The 24606-nt window shown below is 37.2% G+C and overlaps 1 protein-coding gene across 2 annotated transcripts; it reads left to right on the top strand.

The window, feature by feature from the left end:
* The first annotated feature begins 2010 nt into the window (after window positions 1–2010).
* On the top strand, window positions 2011–23887 carry BIRC2 (baculoviral IAP repeat containing 2). 2 transcript variants are annotated; one of them, XM_068988152.1, is made up of 8 exons: window positions 2011–3292; window positions 3383–3482; window positions 7712–7790; window positions 8389–8437; window positions 15777–16031; window positions 20023–20277; window positions 21000–21038; window positions 22031–23887. In XM_068988152.1, exons 1-8 carry the CDS (start codon window positions 2392–2394, stop codon window positions 22222–22224), a joined length of 1872 nt encoding a protein of 623 aa, XP_068844253.1. In that variant the 5' UTR covers window positions 2011–2391; the 3' UTR covers window positions 22225–23887. The 2 variants fall into 2 exon arrangements, with proteins under 2 accessions (XP_068844253.1, XP_068844254.1); XM_068988153.1 differs by lacking the exon at window positions 15777–16031.
* The last annotated feature ends 719 nt before the right edge of the window (window positions 23888–24606 follow it).

The raw sequence follows: 24606 nt of genomic DNA, 5'->3' as shown, positions 1-24606 counted from the left end.
CATTCGGAAGCCCCAACTCCAAAAGTTGCAGTCGAAAGTAAATTTTTTAAATTGACCTGTTGGCAAGCCTCTGCTGGCCGCCGCCCACTTTTGTGGCCATTGGACTCAGCCCAAGATGTTGGTCAAGCTTCTGCAGGGTTTAAAACTTAGCCCTCGGTGGTGTTTTGTTTAGTGTGTTCGAAGGAGAACAGTCTGTGGGAGCGGGGTCTCCTGTTTCAGATCGCTCCAGCCGCGCTCTGCCACTTTCGTGGTCCACTGTGTTGTGACAAATAGCGCTGGGAAATTAAAATTTCGGTTTCCCTTCTTTTCCCTTGCAGTCTGTCTCTCGGCCTCAACCCCCGAAGCCACAAGTTTGCTTTAAGAGGGCAAACCACTGTGGGGTGGCTGTGGACAAAAGTCTTTTAAGACGGAACGCCAAGTTCTGGTGTAACAGAAGCTTTCTTGCAAGGGGTCGCATTCCCAAGGCCAGTGTTTCACAGAGCCGTTGTGGGGTGTGTTGTTTTTGAGCTACTTTCTGTGGCTGCTCCTTTGGATTGTAAGGGCGTTGTAGAGTTAAAGGGTCATCCTGTATTAATGAGTTCCTGACACATTTTACTCTCACTGGTGAGTTTTCCGAGTTCTGGAGAAACTTGATATTAAAGAATAAAGAACATTGTGAGCGCGCACTCGTGTCCGATTCTTTGCGACCCCAGAGGCTGTAGCCCGCTAAGCTGCTCTGTCCATGGAATTTTCCAGGCAATACTGGAATGGGTTGTGTGTATTAAATCGTCTAAATAACTGCTGCATTGTTGCTGATGGGTGCCCTCTCTTTCAGCACTAGTGCCCCTTTGCCTCTAGCAAACTGCCAGAGATATTACCCTTAAAGTGTGTATTAAAGTTGTCACCAGAGGAAGAGAGGAGACCAAGAACAAAATAGGTTTCTGTGTCCATCTTTCTTCAAAGTTGTACGTTAAAAGAAATGCATATTTAATGCTATGGGCAATATATTGCATTTATTTTGATAAAGAGATTTTCTAATTAGTTTTGGTGACAAATTGCTGAAATTTAAGATGTATTATCTAAAGTAAATCACTTTTAGAATTTATTGAATAAGTTGAAAGGAATATATAAATTGTATTCACGGTAAAAATGCAGTTTTCTAAAATAGCCTTTGTTTTTCCTTTTCAGATTTACAGCCCTGAAGATCTACATTTTTCCCCCTCATTTTTTCCTCTGCAGTAATAAATCCCATTGTGGACACCCAGAAACTTTATAAAGGGATATAGTTTGAATTCTGCAGAGTGTAATTTTGTGTATGACTTATACTTTTAAAATATGAAGGGTTTTCAGAAACAAGGCTGCTGCTGCTAGTAGAGTTAGTGGCATATTATGCATGAGCAGTGTTGGTGGTAGAGTATCTTGTTAGGCATTTGTGATAATACTAGAACAGTCAAGCTGTATCTTGATAAACTTGATTTACCTTTAAATACAAAATGAGTGATATTATAGGTGCATGATTCTTAAATGAAAGACAAATTATGTAAAAAGGTTCTGCTGTAGAAACTTTATGGTTAACTAGTTAAGTTTATGAAGACAATACCTTCAATTGACCAAATATAATAAAGTGGTATGCAAAGTTAGGAAGAAAGACAACATGATATTAATGCTGCAGAAAATGAAAACAAATATAGACAGTATTAACAAAGATGAGTTAGCAGCTGGTGAGTTTTAACATCATGCACAGTAACACATTTAGGTTCAGCAATGCTTGCAGGTGTTGACATTCTCCAAAATTGTTAACTGAAGCTACTTTAACTTTCTTAAGTAAATACTATGATGATAAGCTATGTGAAATTAGCCTTTAGATAATGTGACCATATGAAGACTTATTGTTTACTAGAATAAAAGATTTTTTTATAAAAAATATATTAAAGTGCTTGGAGGGAAAGAAGTCTGCATATAGTTTTTTTCTCTTGTAGGATGGCCATTAATTGGCTTAATATCCAGGCTTTGTAATTTGTAACCAAAAGCAAATAAAAGGCATAAGTATTGTGTCTTTGTTCAGAATTTGGGGAATATAAACTTCCTTGAAAAATCAAGGAGTGTTAACATATTTTCAAAAGTGTCTCAACTTCTTTCAGTCTGTTTAGTATTATACCAAATAGTGAACAGAGATAGCACTTGAGTTAATATAGTCCTAAAGAGTATTAAATAGTATTTTGATAATATAGGAGAGAGAGTCATCCTACCTGAGTGTAAATTCAGATGTAAATCCAGTAAAGAAGGTGTAGTGAATTTTATGTAAGTAGGAGCCTATCGTTTGATTCTTTTTTATGGTAAAAAAAAAATTAATGTGAAGAGAAGAAAAATTTCATGTAAAGGATTTTTGCTGTCAAAAAGTAAAAATCACTCATGCACCAAACTACCTCCCAAAGACTTGTCCTGGATCCCTCGTATCGAAAAATTAAGAGTGTGATGGAAGATAGCACAGTCTTGTCAAATTGGACAATTGGCAACAAACAAAAAATGACATACGACTTTTCATGTGAACTCTACCGAATGTCTACATATTCAGCTTTCCCCACCGGTGTTCCTGTCTCAGAAAGGAGTCTTGCTCGTGCTGGTTTTTATTACACTGGTGTGAATGACAAGGTCAAATGCTTCTGTTGTGGCCTGATGCTGGATAACTGGAAACAAGGAGACAATCCTATTGAGAAGCATAAACAACTGTATCCGAGCTGTAGCTTTGTTCAGAATCTAGTTTCCGTTACTAGTCTGGAATCCACTTCTAAGAATGCTTCTTCTCCAATGAGAAACAGTTTTACTCACTCATTATCACCCACTTTGGAACATGGTAGATCATTCAGTGGTTCTTATTCCAACCTTTCACCAAACCCTATTAATTCTCGAGCAGTCGAAGACTTTTCCCCATTGAGGACTAACCCCTACAGTTATGCCATGAGTACTGAAGAAGCGAGATTTCTTACTTATCAAATGTGGCCATTAACCTTTCTGTCACCGTCAGAATTGGCAAGAGCTGGCTTTTATTATATAGGACCTGGAGACAGGGTAGCCTGTTTTGCCTGTGGTGGGACGCTAAATAACTGGGAACCAAAGGATGATGCTATGTTAGAACACCAGAGAAATTTTCCCAACTGTCCATTTTTGGAAAATTCTCTGGAAACGCTGAGGTTCAGCATTTCCAATTTGAGTATGCAGACACATGCAGCTCGCCTGAGAACATTTATGTACTGGCCATCTACTGTACCAGTTCAGCCCGAGCAGCTTGCAAGTGCTGGTTTCTATTATGTAGGTAAGAGAATGTATAGCTATACGTTTTATCTAGTTCATTTTGATTAATATATTAGAACACGTGTGTATTCAGTTATTGTGTTTTCTTTAGGTCGCAATGATGATGTCAAGTGCTTTTGTTGTGATGGTGGCTTAAGGTGTTGGGAATCTGGAGATGACCCATGGGTAGAACACGCCAAATGGTTTCCAAGGTAATTGTTTTGAAAGGTATTTGTATATACAACTCTGTGCGTAAAAGATGTAGGCATGTTTGTGTGTTTTAAGTTTACATTTCAGTATAAGAAAGCTTCTTTATACCATTAGAGAATTAGCCTTTTAAGACACCAAATTGTAACAGTTATTTTGGTAGAAAAATGTAGAATATTCTGTGATTTTTTTTCTTTTATAAACCATGTGTTCAGGATATAATTTAACTTATTCTTGATGCCTCATTCACAGTTGTGGCCATACATTACATTTATGTATTTTCCATTTTGTTTAAAGTATTATAAAAATATGTAAAGTAGAGCAAAAAGGGGATACGTTAGAAAAAGATAAGGAAAAAGAAAAACAAGGGACATTAAATGAATCTAGGAATAGGACAAATATAAAAATGCATATAATGAAAACCTGATTGTATAATCAGTTTTAAGTGATTATAATTGTAAATTATTTTTTTCTGTGCAGTGTTATCTTTTTGTGATATGTCATGTATCTCTCTTTAGTCACTCTGTTTCTACCAGTATGTCCTATTTTTTTTTTTACTATAGCCTGGAAAGAATTTAGAGGCAGTGCTGTGGGTGGAATGTTATTGAGTAGTTGTATGAACTTGGACAAGTCATGTGACCCCTTTGAGCCTTTCCTCATCTATAAAATGAGGAATTTGGAATAGGTAATACTGTCTTTTTAAAAAATTATAAAATGTACATAACATAAAATTTGCTATTTTATCCATTTTTAAGTATACAGTTTTGTGGCATTAAGTACATTCACCTTATTCCTCATTCATTACTACTGTCAATTTCCAAACTTTTTTTATCTTCCCAAACTGAATCTTGTATTCATTTCATTAATTCCTCATATTCCCAGCCCCTAGCAACCACCATTCTACTTTCTGTCTCTGTGAATTCAACTATTTTAGGTACTTTATAAGAGTAGAATCATATCATATAGATAATGTTTCGACTGGTGAGTGACTTTCCTAATAATGAGGAATCTCTAAATTATTTTTGTAGGAAAAATCATGTTTTATTGTCATAATTGTATTTATTTTTGGCATCTCCGTGTGGCTTCTGGGATCTCAGTCCTTATTCAGGGATTGAACCTGGGCAACAGCAGTGAAAACACCAAGTCCTAACTACTGGACCACCAGGAAATTCCCAGTTGTCAGAATTTTAAATGACTTGATTGTCCTTAGCTCTACGAGATTGGCTTATTCTGTAATTTGGAATTTAATACTATATTAAAAAGACAAAAACAGCTTTATGATTAACCGTGTTTCATTTGCTATAATTTTTCCTTTAGAAAACAAGACCAAACAAAATCTTGGTTTACTTCTGTAATTAGTGTTTTGCTTGAAATGATTACATAAGGGAAAAGGCCAGAAGTACTTTTTGTAAACACTTCTGAAAACAACAAATTTCAATTGTGGATAGTCTTTCATCTCAGAAAATGAAAATCCAAAGTGGATAATCATTATCATTGTATTTTAACACAGTTTATTTATTCACTTATTAAATATTTGTATGCCTACTAGCTACTATTTTACTTCCGTTATTTCTCTCTTAACATTTTTATTCATAATCATTCAAAAGAATTTCCTTTTTCATAATTACTAATATTTACACGACAGTGTGGAATCAAATGAAAAGTCAATCCAAAGCAAAACGAAGAAGAACCAAATTAAAGAGAAAGGCAAAAATTGTTGTACTGTTATTACATATGAGGTTGAAACTGGTAGATAAATGCTGATTTTGCAGCAGACCAGTAAGAATACTGGGATTCTGTTGATTGAGCATGATAATTCATGACAGTCACAGCATTATCTGGTGGCAAGAGTCTTAGGAATAAGTAGTTAGAAGTAACAGTGGAAAATCATGATGATCTTTTTTTCCCCCTTCTAATATCATTTTTTAAAAATTGAAATACAGTTAACATACATAATATGTTTCAGGTGTGCTGTGTCCTGATTTGATGTTTGCATATATAATGAAGTTGTTACCATGATAAGCCTAGTAACCATCTGTCCCTATACAGTTATTGCAATATTGTTGACCATATTAAAAATTTTTTTTTTCTTTGAAGTATAAAAGCTTTTGGCTTCCCTGGTGACTCAGACAGTAAAGAATCTGCCTGTAATGCAAGAGACCTGGGTTTGATCTCTGGGTGGGGAAGATCCCCTGGAGAAGGGAATGTCTGCCCACTCCAGGATTCTTGCCTGGAGAACTCTATGGACAGAGGAGCCTCGCGGGCTACAGTCCATGGAGTTCACAAAGACTCGGCCACGACTGAGCGACTAACACTTCAACAACAAAGTCATAATTGCTTTTAACCACATTGTTTTTGCTGTATGTATATTATGTCCCTATGGCTTATTTATTTTATCATTGAATTTTATATCTAAATCACTTTCACCTTTTTCCCTATATGCTTGTGAATACTACTTTAGATGCTGGAGATATTAACAGTGAATAAGACAAGACAGAAATCTTAGTCCTCATAGAATTTATTGGAAGGAGGAAATATGGAGCAGCCAATGTTCAGTATACTTCCTATCTTTAGTCATTATAAGTTAATCCCAGAGTAAAAATAATTTAGACCTATATTAAGATCAGGAACAATGACAAGCTGTGTTCTCGGCATGATGACTTGAGTCATGAGCATGTTTACATGATCTCTACTAAATCTACCTCAGTCACCACCTGAAGGACATTGGGTTGTTTCCAGTTTGGAGCAATAATGAGTAAAGCCACTCTAAAAATTAGTAAACCTTTGTGAACTTGTTTTCATTTCATTTAGGTAAATACTTTAAATACTTAGAATTGGAATTAGTGGGTTGGATGGCAAGTTTTATTTACCATTGTAACTTTAGAAGAAACTGCCAGATTGTTTTCTGAAGTGGCTGTATCAATTTAAATTCACACCAGGAATGTATGAGACCTCCAAGTATTCCAGATTCTTAATGACATGTGGTAATATCTTTTTTATTTTAGCCATTCTAATAGATGTGTAGTGATATTTCACTGTGATTTTAATTAGCATTTCCTTAGTGATTAATGATGTTTATTTGCTGTCTATATAAGTTGTCCCTCAGTGTCAGCAAGGAATTGGTTCCAGGACACTCCCAGGGTTTCCCCTCAAGAAACCAAAATCCATGGGAGCTCAAGTTCCTCATAAGACATAGTAGAGTCAGCCCTTTGTATCTGTGGGTTCTTCATTCTTGGAACTGTGTTTTCTTTGATGAAGTGTCTCTTTTAAATAAGTTTTTTTTTTTTTTTTTTAATTGCTAGGTGTTGAGAGTTCTTAATGTATTCTAGATATAGGTTCTGCATCAGGTGTGTTCTGGAACATTTCAGTCTGTGACTTTTTTTTTTAATCTTTTTAACAGTGTATTTGATGAGCAGAAGTTTTTAATTTTGATGATGTCAGTTTATCAATTTATCTTCTATGGATTATGCTGTTGGTTTATTAGCTAAGAAATCTTTACTTAACCTAAGGACAAAAAGATTGTCTCCTGTGTTTTCTTCTAGAAGTTATATTGTTTTAGGTTTTGTATTTAAGCATCTGGTTCATTTTTAGTTTGTTTCTGTGTACAGTATGGACATAGATAAAGGCTAATATTTATGAATATTGAGTTGTCTATGTCCATTTGTTGAAAAACAAAAGGGAAGAAATAGAAACAAATGTTATATGAACTTCCTGGAATAACCATTGAGAAATTCTAGTAATTTGAAAGCAAGTATTTGGGAAACACTGTCACAGTATATATAGATGAAAATACTTGATACTCTTTATTTTTTTAGGGGATTTGTGCTTCCCGTATAATGGAAGAGTGGACAGTGGAGAAAGATTAGCAGTCATTTTGTGAAAGATCATATTTTAGGCATACCAGATTATAGTTCCTGAAACTTATGTTAAACTCCCAAAGTAAATTGTCTAGAACAGCATTTTCAAAGTCTTAGCTTTTTCTCCTTTGAGGTCCAGACTCCTTTATTGTTGTATTAATGTAATAAAAAAAAATCAGAATGTATCAATACATAGTAAAAATTTGTGATGTTTTATGAGAATTTTGTTTCTGTTAGGTGTATATGTGTACTAGGTTGTGATGTAAAATGTTTGTACTATGGGATATAGTCCAAGAGTTTGAAAACCGCTTTTCTAGAATGATCAGAGTATATTTTTGGCATAAAAGAATTTAAAAAATTTTCCTCTTATGTTTTAGGTGTGAGTTCTTGATACGCATGAAAGGGCAGGAGTTTGTTAGTGAGATTCAAGCTAGATATCCTCATCTTCTTGAACAGGTAAATATGTTTTTATAATTGGCAACATTGGATTCTCCTAGATAACAATTACAAAATATGATTAAAAGTGATCTTTATATCTTTTTAAAGTTAATTATAGTTATATGTTTTATGTCCATCTTAATGACACTTTTAAGTTTTATTTTCAGACTACCTTGTTTGTTCATGGCTTTTAAAAATTATTTTTTAGTTTTTTGAAAAGTCACATAACCTGCCCCTGTACAAATTTGTGGTAGGGTTGGAGAAGAGTCTTTAGTATCTACTCCGTCTTTTTGAGAAAAATAAACAAAAAATAACTTCTTAGGAATTTGGAACCTCAGAGAGTGGTTAAGCTGAAATACAACTTTCTAAGTGGAATGAGAAACCATTAATACTTTTTCCTGCTTTCCTGATACTTAAATTCTAATATGGAATTAGCTGAAGTTTAAGGAAATATTTTATGGTGATTAAGATAAAGCATAGCAAAGTGCAGTATGTAAACTACCCAGTTTTCAAAGCATGTGCATAGTACTTAAGATAAACTTACCTTAATGTTGCTATGCTCAGATTGTTTGAGATTCTGGATTTTACCTATTTTTTTTTTTTTCCTGTTTCATAGCTGTTGTCAACTGCAAATACTCCTGGAGATGAAAATGCTGATCCACCAAGTATGTATGAAAATATCCCAAATAAAGAATAGGATTTAAGAGTATTGAAAATAAAAGTTTGTATATAAAGGATTTCTGGGTTATAGAAAAAAAGTGCTAAGAAGTTAGCAGTAAATATTATGTATGTTTTCTATTCTCTAGAGAAGGGAATGGCAACCCACTCCAGTATTCTTGCCTGGAGAATTCCATGGACAGAGGAGCCTGGCAGGCTGTAGTCCATGGGGTTGCAGAGAGTCGGACATGAATGAGCGACTGAGCACATACACACACATCTATCTTCTAAGATTCATGACATTTTTAGAGGATTCTTGGAAGTATTCTAGTTTTTGTTCTTAAAGTGCTCATATTCTAATTGGGGAGACAAAATAGGAATACCAAATGAGAGGAGCAAATAGTAAGCCCTCCAAAGAGGGAAAATTTGGTATAAACTATCATGTTTAGAAAGGCCCAGGTTACATGATTTGAGAATTGGGCTAGAAAAGTATTTGCCTGGTATGTAGTATTTTAGTGCAAGGGTAGGAAATACATATTCTGATTATAGTTTATAATTTTAGCTACATCTGGCATTTAGTGTAAAGTGTTATTTAGTCTGCTGTTACCTTATTAACTTTCTGTCTGGATTATCTAACCAGTGTTGGGAGTGGGATATTGAAGTTCCCTTCTATTATTATATTCCTCTGTATTTCTCCCTTTAGTTATGCTAATATTTGCTTTGGATATTTAGATGTGCCAGTGTTTTGTTGCATATAAGTTTACAATTGTTTTATGTATTCTTGATGAGTTGACCCCTTCATCACTGTGTATAGTGATTTTCTTTGTCTCTTAGCACTAATTTTGACTGAAAGTTTATTTTACTTTATGTAAATAGAGCAACTCCCCATCACTTTTGATTATCATTTGCATAGAACTTTTTGATCTTTTCACTTTCAGCCTTTTATATCTTTCCACTTCAAGTCTTTCTGTGTCCTTAAAGCTAAGGTGATTCTTTTGTAAGCTGCATACTGTTAGATGTTATGGGGTTTTTAAATCCATTCAGCCATTCTGTGTCTTTGATGGAGAATTTAGTCTATTTACATTTAAAATAGTTACTGATATATAAGGACTTTTTGCTGTGTTTTTGTTAATTGTTTTCTGACTGTTTTTTTTTTTCTTTTAATTCCTTTGTTCATTTCTTCTCTTGGCTGTCTTCATCTCTGACTTAATTTCTGTAGTAGTGTACTTTAATTTCTCTATTGTATTTTCTGTATCTACTGTAGGTTTTGTCTTTGTGTTTACCATGAAGCTTACATAAAATATCTTACAGATATAATAGCCTGTGTTAAGCTGATAACAACTTACCTTCAGTCATTTAGAGAAACTCTACAGTTTACGTATCCTCACCCCATGTTTTACACTATTGATGTCCTACTTTATATCTCTTTATATTCTGCATCTAGTAACAAATTACTGGAGTTGTAGTTGTTAGTATTGTTTTTTATTTTTCTGTATTTTTCTATAGTACTCCTTTTTAAACAAAATTTTATTGAAATATAGTGGATTTACAGTGTCATGTAGTTTTAGGTGTACAGCATAGTGATTCTGTGATACTATGTATTCATTCTTTATCAGATTCCTTTCCCATATAGTTTGTAGTGGAATATTGAGTAGAGTTTTCTGTGCTATACGATAGGTCTTTGTTGGTTATCTCTTTTATATATAGTAGTGTGTGTATGATAATCCCATGCTCCTAATTTATCCCTTTCCCCAGAGTTTCCTCTTTGGCAGTCATAGGTTTGTTCCTGAAATCTATGAGTCTGTTTCTGTTTTGTAAGTTAATTTAAATCATTTTTAAAAAACATTTGGATATCCCATATGAGCAATATCATATGATGTTTGTCTTTCTGTGTCTGACTTAGTTTGTTAATCTCTGGGTCCATTCATGTTGCTTCAAATGGCATTACGTCGTTCTTTCTTTGTGGCTGAATGAATTCCATTATATGTATGTACATCTTCTTTATCTATTCCTCTGTCAGTGGACATTTAGGTTTCTTCCATGTCTGGCTGGGCTTTCCAGGTGGCTCAGTGGTAAAGAATCCACCTGCAAAGCAGGAGGTGCGGATTTGATCAGTCCCTGGGTTGGGAGGATCCCCTGGAGAAGCAGATGGCAACCCACTCCAGCAGAACTTTTGCCTGGGAAATCTCATGGACAGAGGAGCCTGGAGGACTACAGTCTATGGGGTCACAAGAGTCGGACACAGCTTGGTGACTAAACAACAATGTCTTGACTATTGTAAATAGTGCTGCAAGTGAACAGTTGAGGTTTTTGAATTATGGTTTTCTGCAGATATATGCCCAGGAGTAGGATTATTGAGTCATACGGTAGTTACAGTTTTAGTTTTTTAAGAAACCTCCATACTGTTCTCCATAGTGGTTATAACCAATGTACATTCCCACCAATAGTGAAGGAGGGTTCTCTTTTTCTTCACTCCCCCTCCAGCATTTATTTTTGTAGACTTTGTTATTAGTTGTTCTGACCAGTGTGAGGTGATACCTCATTGTAGTTTTCATTTCTATTTCTGTGATAACTAGTGATGCTCAGCATCCTTTCATGTGCCTTTCAGCCATATGTATGTCTTTAGAAGATCTTCTGTCTCTTTTTGATTGGGTTTGTTGTTTTTACATAGAGCTGCATGAACTCTGTATATTTTGGAGATTAATCCCTTGTCAGTCACTTTGCAAATATTTTCTCCCATTCTGTAGGTTGTCTTTTTGTTTTGTTTATGGTTTTCTTTGCTGTGCAAAATGTATTACTATCTTTTTAACTTACGCTAGACATACAATTACAGTATAGTGTGTTTTGAACTTGACCTGCATACTTAATTTTACCAGTTAAGTTTTATACTTTTATATGTTTTCATGTTATTACTTAAGGTCTCTTCATTTTAACTTGAAGAAATCATTTTAGCATTTCTTATAAAACAGGTTTCATATTCATGAACTCTCAACTTCTGTTTTACTGGAATGTCTTTATTTTTCCTTCATTTCTGAAGGACAATTTTGCCAGTATTTGTTTTGCTGAAAGTTGTACTTTATTTTGGTTTCAAAGGATTCGTTAACAAAAGAAACTGCTTGTTACACACAAATAAGCAGTTTCAATGTTTAATATTCAATAATTAATTTGGCTTAATTTCAGTGTATAGTCATTAAAAGAAAAGAAATAGAAACAGTGAACAGAAATAATAGCATATACATCTCTGCTGCTGCTGCCACTAAGTCGCTTCAGTCGTGTCCAACTCTGTGTGACCCCACAGACCGCAGCCCATTAGGTTCTGCCATCCCTGGGAGTCTCCAGGCAAGAACACTGGAGTGGGTTGCCATTTCCTTCTCCAATGCATGAAAGTGAAAAGTGAAAGTGAAGTCGCTCAGTCGTGTCTGACTCAGTGACCCCATGGACTGTAGCCTACCAGGCTCTTCCATCGATGGTAGTTTCCAGGCAAGAGTACTGGAGTGGGATGCCATTGCCTTCTCCGATATACATCTCTACATTGGGCCAATACCCACGTTAATCTAGTATTGAACAGTGCTGGAAGTCCCACATAACAGCAGTCTAGAGTCCTAACTGGGAAAGGGTCCTGTCAGTACATCCACCACACAGGCCAGACTTCAGATTGCAGCTTTGGGAGGTCCTGCTTATGATCCTAGGCCACAAACTGATAACAGTTTGCATGCAAAAATGCAGTTCAGGTTTTTCTTTAACTTTTACAATGCTGTTTGTTTCATCTTGTGAGTCATAAAGTTCTTTAGACTCTGGGGTCCTGATTAGGTTCCCGGGGCTTAAGAAATTCTAAGGCTGGATTTCCCTGGTGGTCCAGTAGTTAAGAATCAACCAGCTAATGCAGGGACACCAGTTCAATCCCTGGTCTGGGAAGATTCCACATGCTGCAGAGCAGTTAAGCCCATATGCTACAACTACTGAGCCCGTGCAAAACCTGCACGTTGCAACTAGAGAAAGCCTGTGCAGCAAACAGACCCAGTGCAACCAAAAATAAATACATGAATAAATAAATAATCAAATATAAAGTACTCGTTAAAAAAAAAAATCCAAGACCCACTCCCTTTCTTACCTGAAGTGCTGCTTGACTTGCTGGTAATGATTGATGTTCATGCATGCGGGCAGGCATGTAGTCCAGGCAAGGTCAGAAGTCGGTTAGAGGTATGCTCCCCTACTTCTGAAGCCTGAACAAGACTACCTTCATTTTTAATTTCCCAGTGTTCTTGGTTGGCATTTGTTTTTCTTTTAGCACTTGGATATATTAAGTCTTTCTCTCCTAGCCTGGAAGGTTTCTGCAGAGAAATGTGCTGATAGCCTTAGGGGGTTCCCTTGTATGTAATAATTCATTTTTTCCTTGCTGCTTTCAGAATGCTTTCTTTGTCTTTTTATTTTTAATATTTTGACTATAATGTGTCTTGGAATAATCTCTGGCCTGATCTTGCTTGGGGTTCTCTGTACTTGCTATTTCTGGATATCCGTATGTCTCCCAAGATTTGGGAACTGAAGTTTTAAGCTATTATTTCTTGAAGTAAACTTTCTACCCCTTTTTTCTGTCTTCTGGGATTCCTGTGATGTTCATCTGCTTGGTGGTGCCCTGTAATTCATGTGGTCTTCCGTCACTCTTTTTTATTCTCTTTTTGTTCCTATAACTGGCTAATTTCAAATGATCTCCGTTTGGGTTCTCATTCTTTTTTTCTGCATGATCAAGTCTGTTGAATTTCTCTATTGATTTTCAGTTCTGTGCTTTTATTCTTCAGCTCCAGGTTTTCTGTTTGATTCTTTTTTCTTTCTTTTGATTAAACTTCTGATTTTGGTTTCTATTTCTTGTTTAAACTTCTGATTTTGTTCATGCATTGTTATTTTCATTTCATTTAGTTGTTTACCGTTGTTCTCTTGAATTTTATTGAGTTTCTTTAAGGTGACTGTTGAGTTCATTGTGAGACAAATCATAAATCTTCGTTTCTTTGAGGTCAGTCTGGATGTTTATTAGTTTCTTTTGATGGTGTTGTATGTGCCTGATTTATATATTTATATGCTATATGTAGCCTGGCCATAGTATCTGTACATTTGAGGGAGCAAACACCATTTCCAGTTTTTACTGATTGGTCTTGCCAGGTGAGGCCCTTCTTCTGTCAATTTTGATGGATACAGAGCTGTTTTGGGGTCTGTCGCTGGGACCATAGTCAGGAATTCAAGCACCTGGGTACAAGCCAGTCTTCTCAAAATCTCTCTCCTTGGTTTTGGAATACACAAGGCTTTCAGAATCTTATATCTCAATCACAGAGCCTCTCACAAAGGCACTTTGATCCTTGGATGGATTCCAAATTGTTGTTGAGTAGGGATCCAGATGGGAGACATCTTAATTAGCAATCTTGCTATCATTACTCTCTTGTATCCTTCTTAAGGTATCGTGCTCACTTGGCTTCCTGGACACCACGTTGTTGATTTTCCCGTTTCCCTGGTTGATCATGAACAATTTCCTTTGGTGGGTACTCCTTTTTCAAATCTCTTAAGTGATGGAGTGCCCCTCAACATTCAGCCCAAAGGTAGTTCTCCATTTCCTGAGCTGCAGACTAGCATGTTCAACCACCTGTTTAAATCTCTGCTTGTTTATAATGGATTTCTCAGAGTTAATAGGACCAGAGCAAACATTGTCTCCCTGCCCTTCGTACCTCAGATGTGCTTCTTCTCTGATCTTCCCTGCTCAGTTAATGGTCTGCACTTGCTGAGGTTGACTTAAGTTAGACATCATCCCTGATTCCTCCTTTTACTTTGTATATTTAAGCTATTAAAAGTCCTTTCATCTCTGTCTTTATAATATGTCCCAAATCTTACCACTTCTCTTCATCGTCACCACTGTTAACCTGATTCAAGCTTCTATCACCTTTTGTCATAAAATCCTAACAGGTCTCCCTGATTCCATTTTGCCTCACTAAAGTTTATCACAGAGCTGCCAGAATCATTTTTTGAAAAAAACAAATCAAGTTTTATCAGTCCTAGAATATTCTAGCAGACTTAAAATATAAACTCCTCACACGGCTCTACATGATCTAGGCCTCACCCTACTCTCTGACCTACTCTCTGACTCTGCACTGCCTTACAATTTCTTGAATAATATCAAGCTTTCCTCTTGACTTGAGGCTTTTATACTCGCTCTTCTCTTTGCCTGAAAGACTTCTTTCAGATAGTCTCACACTCATTCCTTATCATAGAGTTGTTTGCTCTGCTGTTACCCATTCAGACAGGGTTCCACATACATTTGAGCAAGGGAGCACACACACAGTGTATATTTACGTTTATTATACAACGGTTTTCCAGCAGATGGCAGTAAAGTATCTTGAAGAAAGATGTCTTTTTATAATTTTCACAGAAGTGCCATATTGGCTGGCATAGACCCTGTTATCAGAAAATGCCTCTCTGATCACCCTGAATGTCCTCCTGCTGCTTCCTAGTTTGTCTTAACACCTTATTCTGCTTTATTTTCTTCAGAATATGTGTTGCTATCTGAAGTCATATTATTTTAATTCTTTAATCACATTTTTTAAAGTCACGTTTTTAGATGTGTTCTGTGTGAATTAGTCTTCCACTTTACTGTTCTTCCCATCTCTGTTTTTTCTGCTTCATATATCCACCTCTTCAGGTCCTGTCTATCCTTCAGGTTCAGACTCTTGTGTGATCTTTTTCATTAAGTCTTTGTTGATTTCTCCCACTTTCCTAGCTGAATTGAGATTATTCTCACTTCTAAATTTGTGTAGCATCTCAGTTTCCAAAAATAACTGTACAACAGAGTCATTTGAGGAATTTTTAGGATATTCATATGTTCCATCCCTAAAGACTCTTAACTAAGTAGGTCTAAGATGTGGGAATTGGTATTTTTTTAGAGTACAGCCTGTTACTGGGCTTCCTTGGTGGCTCAGTGGTAAAGAACCTGCCTGCCAATGCAGGAGTCATGGGTTCGATCCCTGGGTTGGGAATATCCCCTGGAGAAGGAAATGGCAGCCCTCTCCAGTATTTTTGCCTGGGAATTCCTATGGGCAGAGGAGCTTGGTGGGCTATCGTCCATGGGGTCACAGAAGAGTCAGACACAACTTAGCAACTGAACAACAATAAGAGCAGCCTGTAACTGCACTCTCATTTGATCCTTATCAGGTTCAGACTTTGGTTAAAGTTATAGGTAACTTGTGCATACAGCTTATCTCCATTACCAGGACATAATCACCCCTAGAGTAAAGATTATATCAGAGTCATTATTGTTCCCCATATTTTTATATTTATGGAATTTACCCAAATATATATCTTTTAAAATAGTTGTTCAGTTTGGACCTGGAGAAAGTTCTTCAGACGATGCAGTCATGATGAATACACCCGTGGTTAAAGCTGCCTTGGAAATGGGCTTTAGTAGAAGCCTGGTAAAACGGACAGTTCAGAGTAAAATCCTAACAACTGGAGAGAATTACAAAACAGTTAATGATATTGTGTCAGCACTTCTCAATGCTGAAGATGAGAAAAGAGAAGAAGAAGAGGAGGAAGAGAAGGAAAGACAAACTGAAGAAACAGCATCAGGTATTTGGGAATGTTAGTCCCCTGGATTATTTCCATTGAGGTCTCATACGATTGTCTCACGTGTTGCAGCACAGTGAGTATCCCTGTCTCTCCACTAACTGGTGGCAGCCAGCAGTCATTTCCAAACCTCACATCCCCTTCACTGTGAGCAATGTATTACCTTAGTTGAGAATCACTGACTACAGTTTTTTTTCTTTCTGAATATTTTTTTTCTCCCCAAGAAGATCCCTGATTTATGCTAATCAGAGGATTTTGTCATAATTTCTTTCTTGAGCTATATTGCCTTTCTCCCTCTTACATTAACAGATTTAAACTGTTAAAAGTAAGATTTTAAAGCTGGGGGCCTGTCTCATTTCTACTTATTTTTTTAAAGTTCCTTTAAATCATATTTTTAACATGGTATTTTACTGTCTAATCCTAGCTTAGTGATCCTTATAGAAAAAATAAAATCCATGATGAAATTCTAGGATTTGATAAGAAGCACCTCCCCAACCCAAAGATCGTAGGGAATTGATTTTGGTATTCATCTATATTGTGTGAAGCTTCAGACTTCCACAACAAGTCTTCTGAGTAATCATTCCTTTAACAAATACTAACTGAAAATGATCACCTGTACCAAGTACTGTGCTTCTCATGGGGCTTACTTTCAAGGAGCTTAGAGACTAGCTGTGGAAACTAGTATGCAAAAAGATAGGGTTACAGGGCCAGTAGAGGTGAAGGTTGCATACATAGTGTAAATTTGACTGTCGGATTGGAAAACACTTTTTCTCTTTAAGCTTGTAAGTCATGATAGGAATAGTTTGAGAACTGTATCATTTGGCTGTGTAGCAAAATGTTTAAGGTCTGATTTCTAGTTGAGACAAATTTGTGTTTAAATCCTGGCTCTGTCAGTTACCAGCTTGGCGATTAATTTAACCAGAACTCTTGTTTTCTCACCTGTAAAACAGGGATGATAGTAGTACAAATTGCATGGGGCAGCTATAGGAATTAAATGAGATGTTACAAGTAAAACAGTTTAGCGCCTTTACCTAGCACATCAAAATTTTTTTTAAGTAGATTGTCTTGGGAAGTGGGAGGGTCTTCGTGCAAGAAAGGGCCCAGGGATAGTGAGATTATTAACCAGAGGGCAGGAGGAGAAGGGGAGGACAGAAGATGAGATGGTTGGATGGCCTCACTGACTAGGAGACTTGAGTTTGAGCAAATTCTGGGAGATAGTGATGGACTCTTGGAGTGCTGGAGTTCATGGGGTCGCAAAGAGTCGGACATGACTGACCAGCTGAATGACAACAACAATAAAATACAGGTTAAATGAAATCACTCTAATAAACTTGGGCACCATAGTTTTGTGACTTTCTTGTACTTTGTAAGGTTCAGAGAAAAGTCTTGAATTACAGCTTGAAATTGTTTCTTAATAATCAAAAAAAGAATAGAGAGGAAGAGTTTAGGATGCTAATAAGAGAAGATAATTAAAACACCTGACTGATACATAGATTAGAATGGGACAGAAGCAAAGCCAGGAGACAACTCTTGTTAATAGGCTTGGAAATGACATAGAGCTACAGCATCAGGTGAAGAACAAATCTGTTAGTAGTAAGGTGAATTATTAAGGCAGAAGGATATAAGTTGTGGGCAGAGAAGGGACTTTTATAATTTTGAGATGAGTAGTGTGTTTCACTTCTTGGTTGTTGTTCAGTCACTCAGTCATGTCCAACTCTTTGCAACCCCAAGGAAATGGTCTTTTTTTTTAAACAACTTTACAATAGACTTCTTTATTTTTCATTAAACTTATCAATATAGAGATGTACAAAATGCTAAAGCCTTTGACTGTGTGGATCATAGCAAGCTGTGGAAAACTTTTAAAGAGAGGGGAATACCAGACCATCTTACCTGTCTCCCGAGAAACCTGTATACGAGTCAAGAAGCATGACTGATTGGTTCAGGATTGAGAAAGGGTGTCTGTTGTCACCCTGTTTATTTAACCTATACCCTGAGCACATCGTGAGAAATGCCAGGCTGGATGAGTTACAAGCTGGAGTCAAGATAGGCGGGAGAAATATCAACAACCTCAGATATGTGGATGAAACCACTCTAATGGCAGAAAGGAAAGAGGAACTAAAGAACCTCTTGATGATGATGAAGGAGAAGAATGAAAAGGGTGGCTTAAGATTAAATATTAAAAAAACTAAGATCATGGCATCTGGCCCCATTACTTCATGGCAAATAGAAAGGGAAAAGGTGAAAATAGTGACACATTTCCTCTTCTTGGACTTTAAAATCATTGCAGATGGTTACTGCAGCCATGAAATCAGAAGATGATTGCTTCTTGGCAGGAAAGCTATGACAAACCTAGACAGTATGTTGAAAACAGAGACAGCATTCTGCCGACAAAGGTCCGTATAGTCAAAGCTATGGTGGTCATGTACGGTTGGGAGAGCTGGACCATAAAGAAGGCAGAGCACCAAAGAATTGATGCCTTTGAACTGTGGTGCTGGAGAAGACTCCTGAGAGTCCCTTAGACAGATCAAAGCATTTAGTCCAAAAAGAAATCAACCCTGAGTATTTATTGGAAGGACTGAACAGCAACTTTTTTTTTAAAGCTGAAAGAAGGCAATTAAATATTGGTGATTGGGGCATCAAAAGAGGAAGTTTTTGAAAAATACTTCAGGAATTTATGGATTTTGTGTGGTTTAAGGTTAAAGGAGAAAACATTACTTTAAAAACAAAACTAGGCTTGATTCATATGCATTCTTTTTAGATTGCTATAAACCTAGACATTTATAAAATATTGGTAGCCAACTATGTGCCAGATACTGTGATAAATACTTCACATATATCTCATTTAATCCTTACAACTCTTTGAGAAAGGTACTATTATTATCTACATTTTACAGATGAGGAAACTGACGTGTATGAAGGTTACGGCACATAGCTACTAAGTGGCTGTGCCTGTGTGGGCAGCTAGGTCTGTCCTAACTCTGCAGCTCAAACCCTTCAGCACTGCTTACTGCTTTTATTCCCCACCCCAACCCCCCAACTCTGGGTCTTTGTTGCTGATTGCAGGCTGTTCCCTAGTTGCAGCGAATAGGAGCTGCTCTCTGTTGCGGAGTGTGGGCTTCTCACTGCGCTGTCTTCTCTTGGCGCAGAACACTGGCTCTAGGCCTGTGGGCTTCAGAGGTTGTGCTGCATGAGCTCAGTAGGTGCAGAGCTCTAGGGTGCAGGCTCAGCAGTTGGGGAGCACAGGCTTAGTTGTAACATGTGGAACCTTCCTGGACCAGGGATCAAACCCATGTCCCTTGCATTGGCAGGTAGATTCTTAATCAGTGGACCAGCCGGGAAATCCTGTTTACTACTTCTTAAACATGAAGTTGAAGAGAGTAGGAGACTTGATTCTACAACTGTTTCTTCCTGTGACATTGGACAGTTCACTCATTCCTCCTGAGTCTTTCTTACCCTATCTGAAAATAAGAAACATTCATAACTGACTTGTTTAATTGATAGGATCTTTTTATCTAATGAGACAATTCATATGAAAATGCTTATAAACAATGCGATATAATGCAAAGAAAAGTCAGTATTTCACTGGGGCAAAGTATAGAGGTGGCACCTTTATACTATCCTCTAAAATTGTCTTCCTACTTTCTGCAGGATAAAGCAGGATTCTAAGATATGTTAAAAGATAAAATGTTACAGAAAAACCCAAAGCAAGTTTTTGGCCAACCCAATATATAGACTTAAGTAGGTTACAAAAACAGAGGCCATGTGTATACTACATACTATGCCATAGTATAGTATGTATACTATATACATACCAAATCTTCTGAAAGTTTTCCAAATGACAGACATTAAGATGCAGACAAGTAATTTTGTTCTTTTTTTCTAGCTCCTATTTAGTGTCATAATTGTGCATTGGGTTGGTTGTTAGTGACTATGAGTGTGGTTGGAGCAGTTTATAATCTAATACATCTTTTCTTTTTTTTTTTTAACATTGAAGATGATTTGTCATTACTTCGGAGGAATAGAATGGCTCTCTTTCAACAGTTGACGTGTGTGCTTCCTATCCTGGATAATCTTTTAAAGGCCAATGTAATTAATAAACAGGAGCATGATATTATTAAGCAAAAAACACAGATACCTTTACAAGCAAGAGAACTGATTGATACTGTTTTAGTTAAAGGAAATAGTGCTGCCAACATCTTCAAAAACTGTCTTAAGGAAATTGACCCTACATTGTATAAGAACTTGTTTGGTGAGTTTGTTGTACAGTTATTTTTAGAATTGTGTTCATGTTTGTGTTTGATAAATAAATTGAATCCAGTTAGCAAACTGTGTACATTTAACTTGTTCTAAAAAAGTGAAGTCTTTTATTGCCCGAATAGCTTGGCTAAATAATACCCTATGATATACAACTAAAATCTATGTATTCAACACATAGTATGGGAAAAATAATATGTAGTAGGCAAAGCAGTCTTGTATTTGGTAGAGTAATGCTTTAAAAAATTTTTTTTAATTGAGGTGTAGGTGGTTTACTATATTGTGTTAGTTCCAGGTATACAACAGTTATTTAAAATTTTTTAGATTATATTCCATTTATAGTTATTGTAAAATATTGGCTATTTTCTCTGTGCTATACAGTGGACCTTGTAGCTTGTCTATTTTATACACAGTGGTTTGTACCTCCTAATCTTCCTACCCCTGTTTTGCCCACCCCCACTGGAAGTAGTGCTGCCACTAGTTTGTTCTCTATATCTATGTCTGTGTCTTTTATGTCATGTTCACTGGTTTTATGTTTTAGATTCCGCATATACATGGTAACATAGTGTTTCTCTGTGTAATAGAAATAAGTCTTAGTGACTTATTTCACTAAGCACAATACACTCCTGGTCCCATCTGTGTTGTTGCATGTGACAAAATTTTATTTCTGTGGCTGAATGTTAGAGTGATGTTTTTTGTATGTTTTTCTTTTCTCAGTGGAAAAGAATATGAAGTATATTCCAACAGATGTTTCAGGTAAAACAAAATTAAGACTTGGGACCAACATAAAATATTACCCTTAAAAAAAAATTATTTATTTATTTATTTATTATTTTTGGCTGTGCTGGGTCTTTGTTCCTGCACAGGCTTTCTCTAGTTGCAGTGTGTGAAGGCTGCTCTTCCATTGTAGTGCACAGGCTTTTCATTATGGTGGCTTCTGTTGCAGAGCACAGGTTCTGGGGTGCACAGGCTTCAGTAGTCATGGTGTGTGGGCTCAATAGCTGTGGTTCCCAGGCTCTAGAGCACAGGCTCAGTAGTTGCGGTTCCCGGGCTCCAGAGCACAGGCTCAGTAGTTGTGGTTCCTGGGTTATAGAGCACCGGCTTCAGTAGTTGCAGTGTGTGGGCTCAATAGCTGTGGTTCCCAGGCTCTAGAGCACAGGCTCAGTAGTTGTGGTTCCCAGGCTCCAGAGCACAGGCTCAGTAGTTGCGGTTCCTGGGCTCCAGAGCACTGGCTTCAGTAGTCGCAGTGCGTGGGCTCAATAGCTGTGTTTCCCAGGCTCTAGAGCACAGGCTCAGTAATTGTGGTTCCCGGGCTCCAGAGCACAGGCTCAGTAGTTGGGGTTCCCGGCCTCCAGAGCACCGGCTTCAGTAATCGCAGTGCGTGGGCTCAATAGCTGTGGTTCCCAGGCTCTAGAGCACAGGCTCAGTAGTTGTGGTCCCCGGGTTCTAGAGCACAGGCTCAGTAGTTGCGGTTCCTGGGCTCCAGAGCACCGGCTTCAGTAGTTGCAGTGCGTGGGCTCAATAGCTGTGGCTCCTGGGCTCTAGAGCATGGGCTCAGTAGTTGTGGTGCACAGGCTTAGTTGCTCCACGGCATGTGGGATCTTCCTGGATCAGGGATTGAACTTGTGTCTCCTGCGTTGGCAGGCAGATTTCTTCACCACTGAGCACCAGGGAAGCCCCTACCCTTTTATTTTTTTAATGGAAGGTAAAGTAGAAACTGAATTTCACTGAGGTTTTTGTTGTTATAGGTCTGTCCCTGGAAGAACAGTTGAGAAGGCTGCAAGAAGAAAGAACTTGTAAAGTGTGTATGGACAAAGAAGTTTCTATTGTATTCATTCCTTGTGGTCATCTGGTAGTATGCCAGGAATGTGCCCCTTCTCTAAGAAAATGCCCTATTTGCAGAGGTATAATTAAGGGTACTGTTCGTACATTTCTCTCATAAAAGAAAAATAAGCTGTATGTTGGCTTATATATAAAAATCTTTAAAATGTTGTTTGAAGTAAAAAAAGGAATTACTGACTCCTTAATTAGTAACATTTGTATTCTCTGCTTTCTTTGGTACTAGTACTCGTGTTTCAAAAAAAATGGTGTCACATATAATATTTAATCTTAATCTCTGTTTATATGAAAAGTAAGATTTATGTTTGAGCTGTGTTAGTGTACATATGCACACACAGAAGAAGTTAAAAGAGCAGTGTTAATGCTATTATGTATTATTTTAGGAGTGACTGGATCTGGTATTCTTTCTGAAAGCATTGAGTACTACTTTAAAGTACAGTTGAAAAGAACTGGAAACCAGGAACTCTGGAGTTTATCACAGTTATATTGCCAGATGCTCACTGGTTCTTTTTCAGTTGTGTTCTTTTTCAAATAGTGGTACAGCGTTGAGACAGGGTCCTGGTTCCTACTCAAAAAAAATATGCATAACAATGTCTTTGAGTTCCACAGAACTGGGGCCCCCACCCAGGTGGAGGATGGTAACTTGAGGCTGAACACAAGATTTCTGGAGCACCGCTCTGTTGCCTCACCAGTAACCAATCAGGAAAAAGTCACACACCCTGAAGCCCTCATCCCAAATGTTGCCTCCTGTTTCTGGGGACCAGTGATGACCATCCTGTTAAGTTTCGTGTTTGGCCCCTGTCTATTTCATTTCTGAGAGGAGCCAACAGTTGCAAACTAAATTGCTGTTACTACAAGGTGAATGCTGGTTTCAAGCACAGAATACCTCAACTTAGATCAGGTAGAGAGAGACTTCTGCTTTGCTAGGCAGGCCTACGCCCATGCACAGCAGGAAGAAGTTATAGAAGAAAGAGACTTCCACTCCAGTTCCCAAGAAGGATCTTGAGTTTGAAGTCTCCCAGCAGGGAGTTGTTAGGGGAAGCACACTGACTGAAACCGCCCACCCTGGCCCGGCACCATAGTAACCATTTGCAAGAGTTGTTTTATGACAGGAGGTCCTGGTATGGAACATGGAACTAATAAGCCACCACCAACCAGGAGAGCTTAGGAAAGCTCAAAATGAGACAACACATGTCCAACCACCTCCCAGAATTCTCACCTCTGGCATCCATCTTGGCTGAACAAGGCGTGCACCACCAGGAAGGACTCTGAGTCAGAATGATTGTCTAAAGACAACCCGGAAACTAATCCCATCACTGTAAAACCCAACACTGCCAGAGCAGTTCTCCTGGGTTCCCTCACCCTACTGCTTTCCACCTGGGTGCCCCTTGCTGATAAAATCTCTTGCTTTGTCAGCAAAAAAAAAAAAAAAAATGGTGTCACATATAATATTTAATCTTAATCTCTGTTTATATGAAAAGTAAGATTTATGTTTGAGCTGTGTTAGTGTACATATGTGTACACAGGAGAAGTTAAAAGAGCAGTGTTAATGCTGTTATGTATCATTTTAGGAGTGACTGGATCTGGTATTCTTTCTGAAAGCCTTGAGTACTACTTTAGAGTATTGTTGAAAAGAACTGGAAACCAGGAACTCTGGAGTTTATCACAGTTACATTTCCAAATTCTCATTGGTTCTTTTTCAGTTGTGTTGTAACATAAGGATTTTTCTCTTAGTGGTATAAAAGTTTTTGCCCAGTTTGTGAGAAACATCTGAATAAAAGGTCTTTAAAAAGACTACATCATTTCACACCAGTTTGTTGTTGTTGTTCTGCTTTATAATTTCCATAAACTTTCATATACTTGTCACATTGTAAGCAGTTCAAATGCTAATTATTAAAAAATTGAATTCATAAAACAAATTACCAAAAAATGTTTTTTTAAAAAGTGAAATTTATGAGAATTTCTTTCAGATGACAGTATCTGTCTAGTTGGTTTGTATATTATAGATACTATTTGAATTAAAAATCCATATCAAACATTCTTAACAAAATTATGCAAATCTTCATTTGGATTTAAGAAAATAGTGTCATCATTTTGTTGTAGAAGTGTTCGTGGGAGGTTGAATACAGCCAATGGTAAGTATGTTCTTTGGGGCCCAGTCATATTTGACCTTTCCCAGATCTGGGTCTTTGACAGACTTCTGAGGCCAAATGAAAAGGAGGTCTAGTATAAAAAATTCTTATCCCCAAACTCCATTAGATTCTTTCAAGTAAAGAGTATAGTAGGAAGAAAAAATTTCTCTATCCTTTTTTTTAAAGTCAGACTTAATAGGTGATGTTTAATGATAGTTAAGTGAAAATAGGCAGGAATTCTGTAGGAAACATATCTGCAGGGCCCTGGCATGCACTCTTAAGGGCCATGGAGGCAGGCCCTGTACCGGCCTGCCCATGGCACAGCCCCTTTCTCCTGTGAGTTGTGGGACACT

Source organism: Capricornis sumatraensis, chromosome 16, assembly GCF_032405125.1.
Source record: "Capricornis sumatraensis isolate serow.1 chromosome 16, serow.2, whole genome shotgun sequence".
Taxonomy (NCBI): Eukaryota; Metazoa; Chordata; class Mammalia; order Artiodactyla; family Bovidae; genus Capricornis; species Capricornis sumatraensis.
This window is presented reverse-complemented; position numbering and strand designations above follow the sequence as displayed.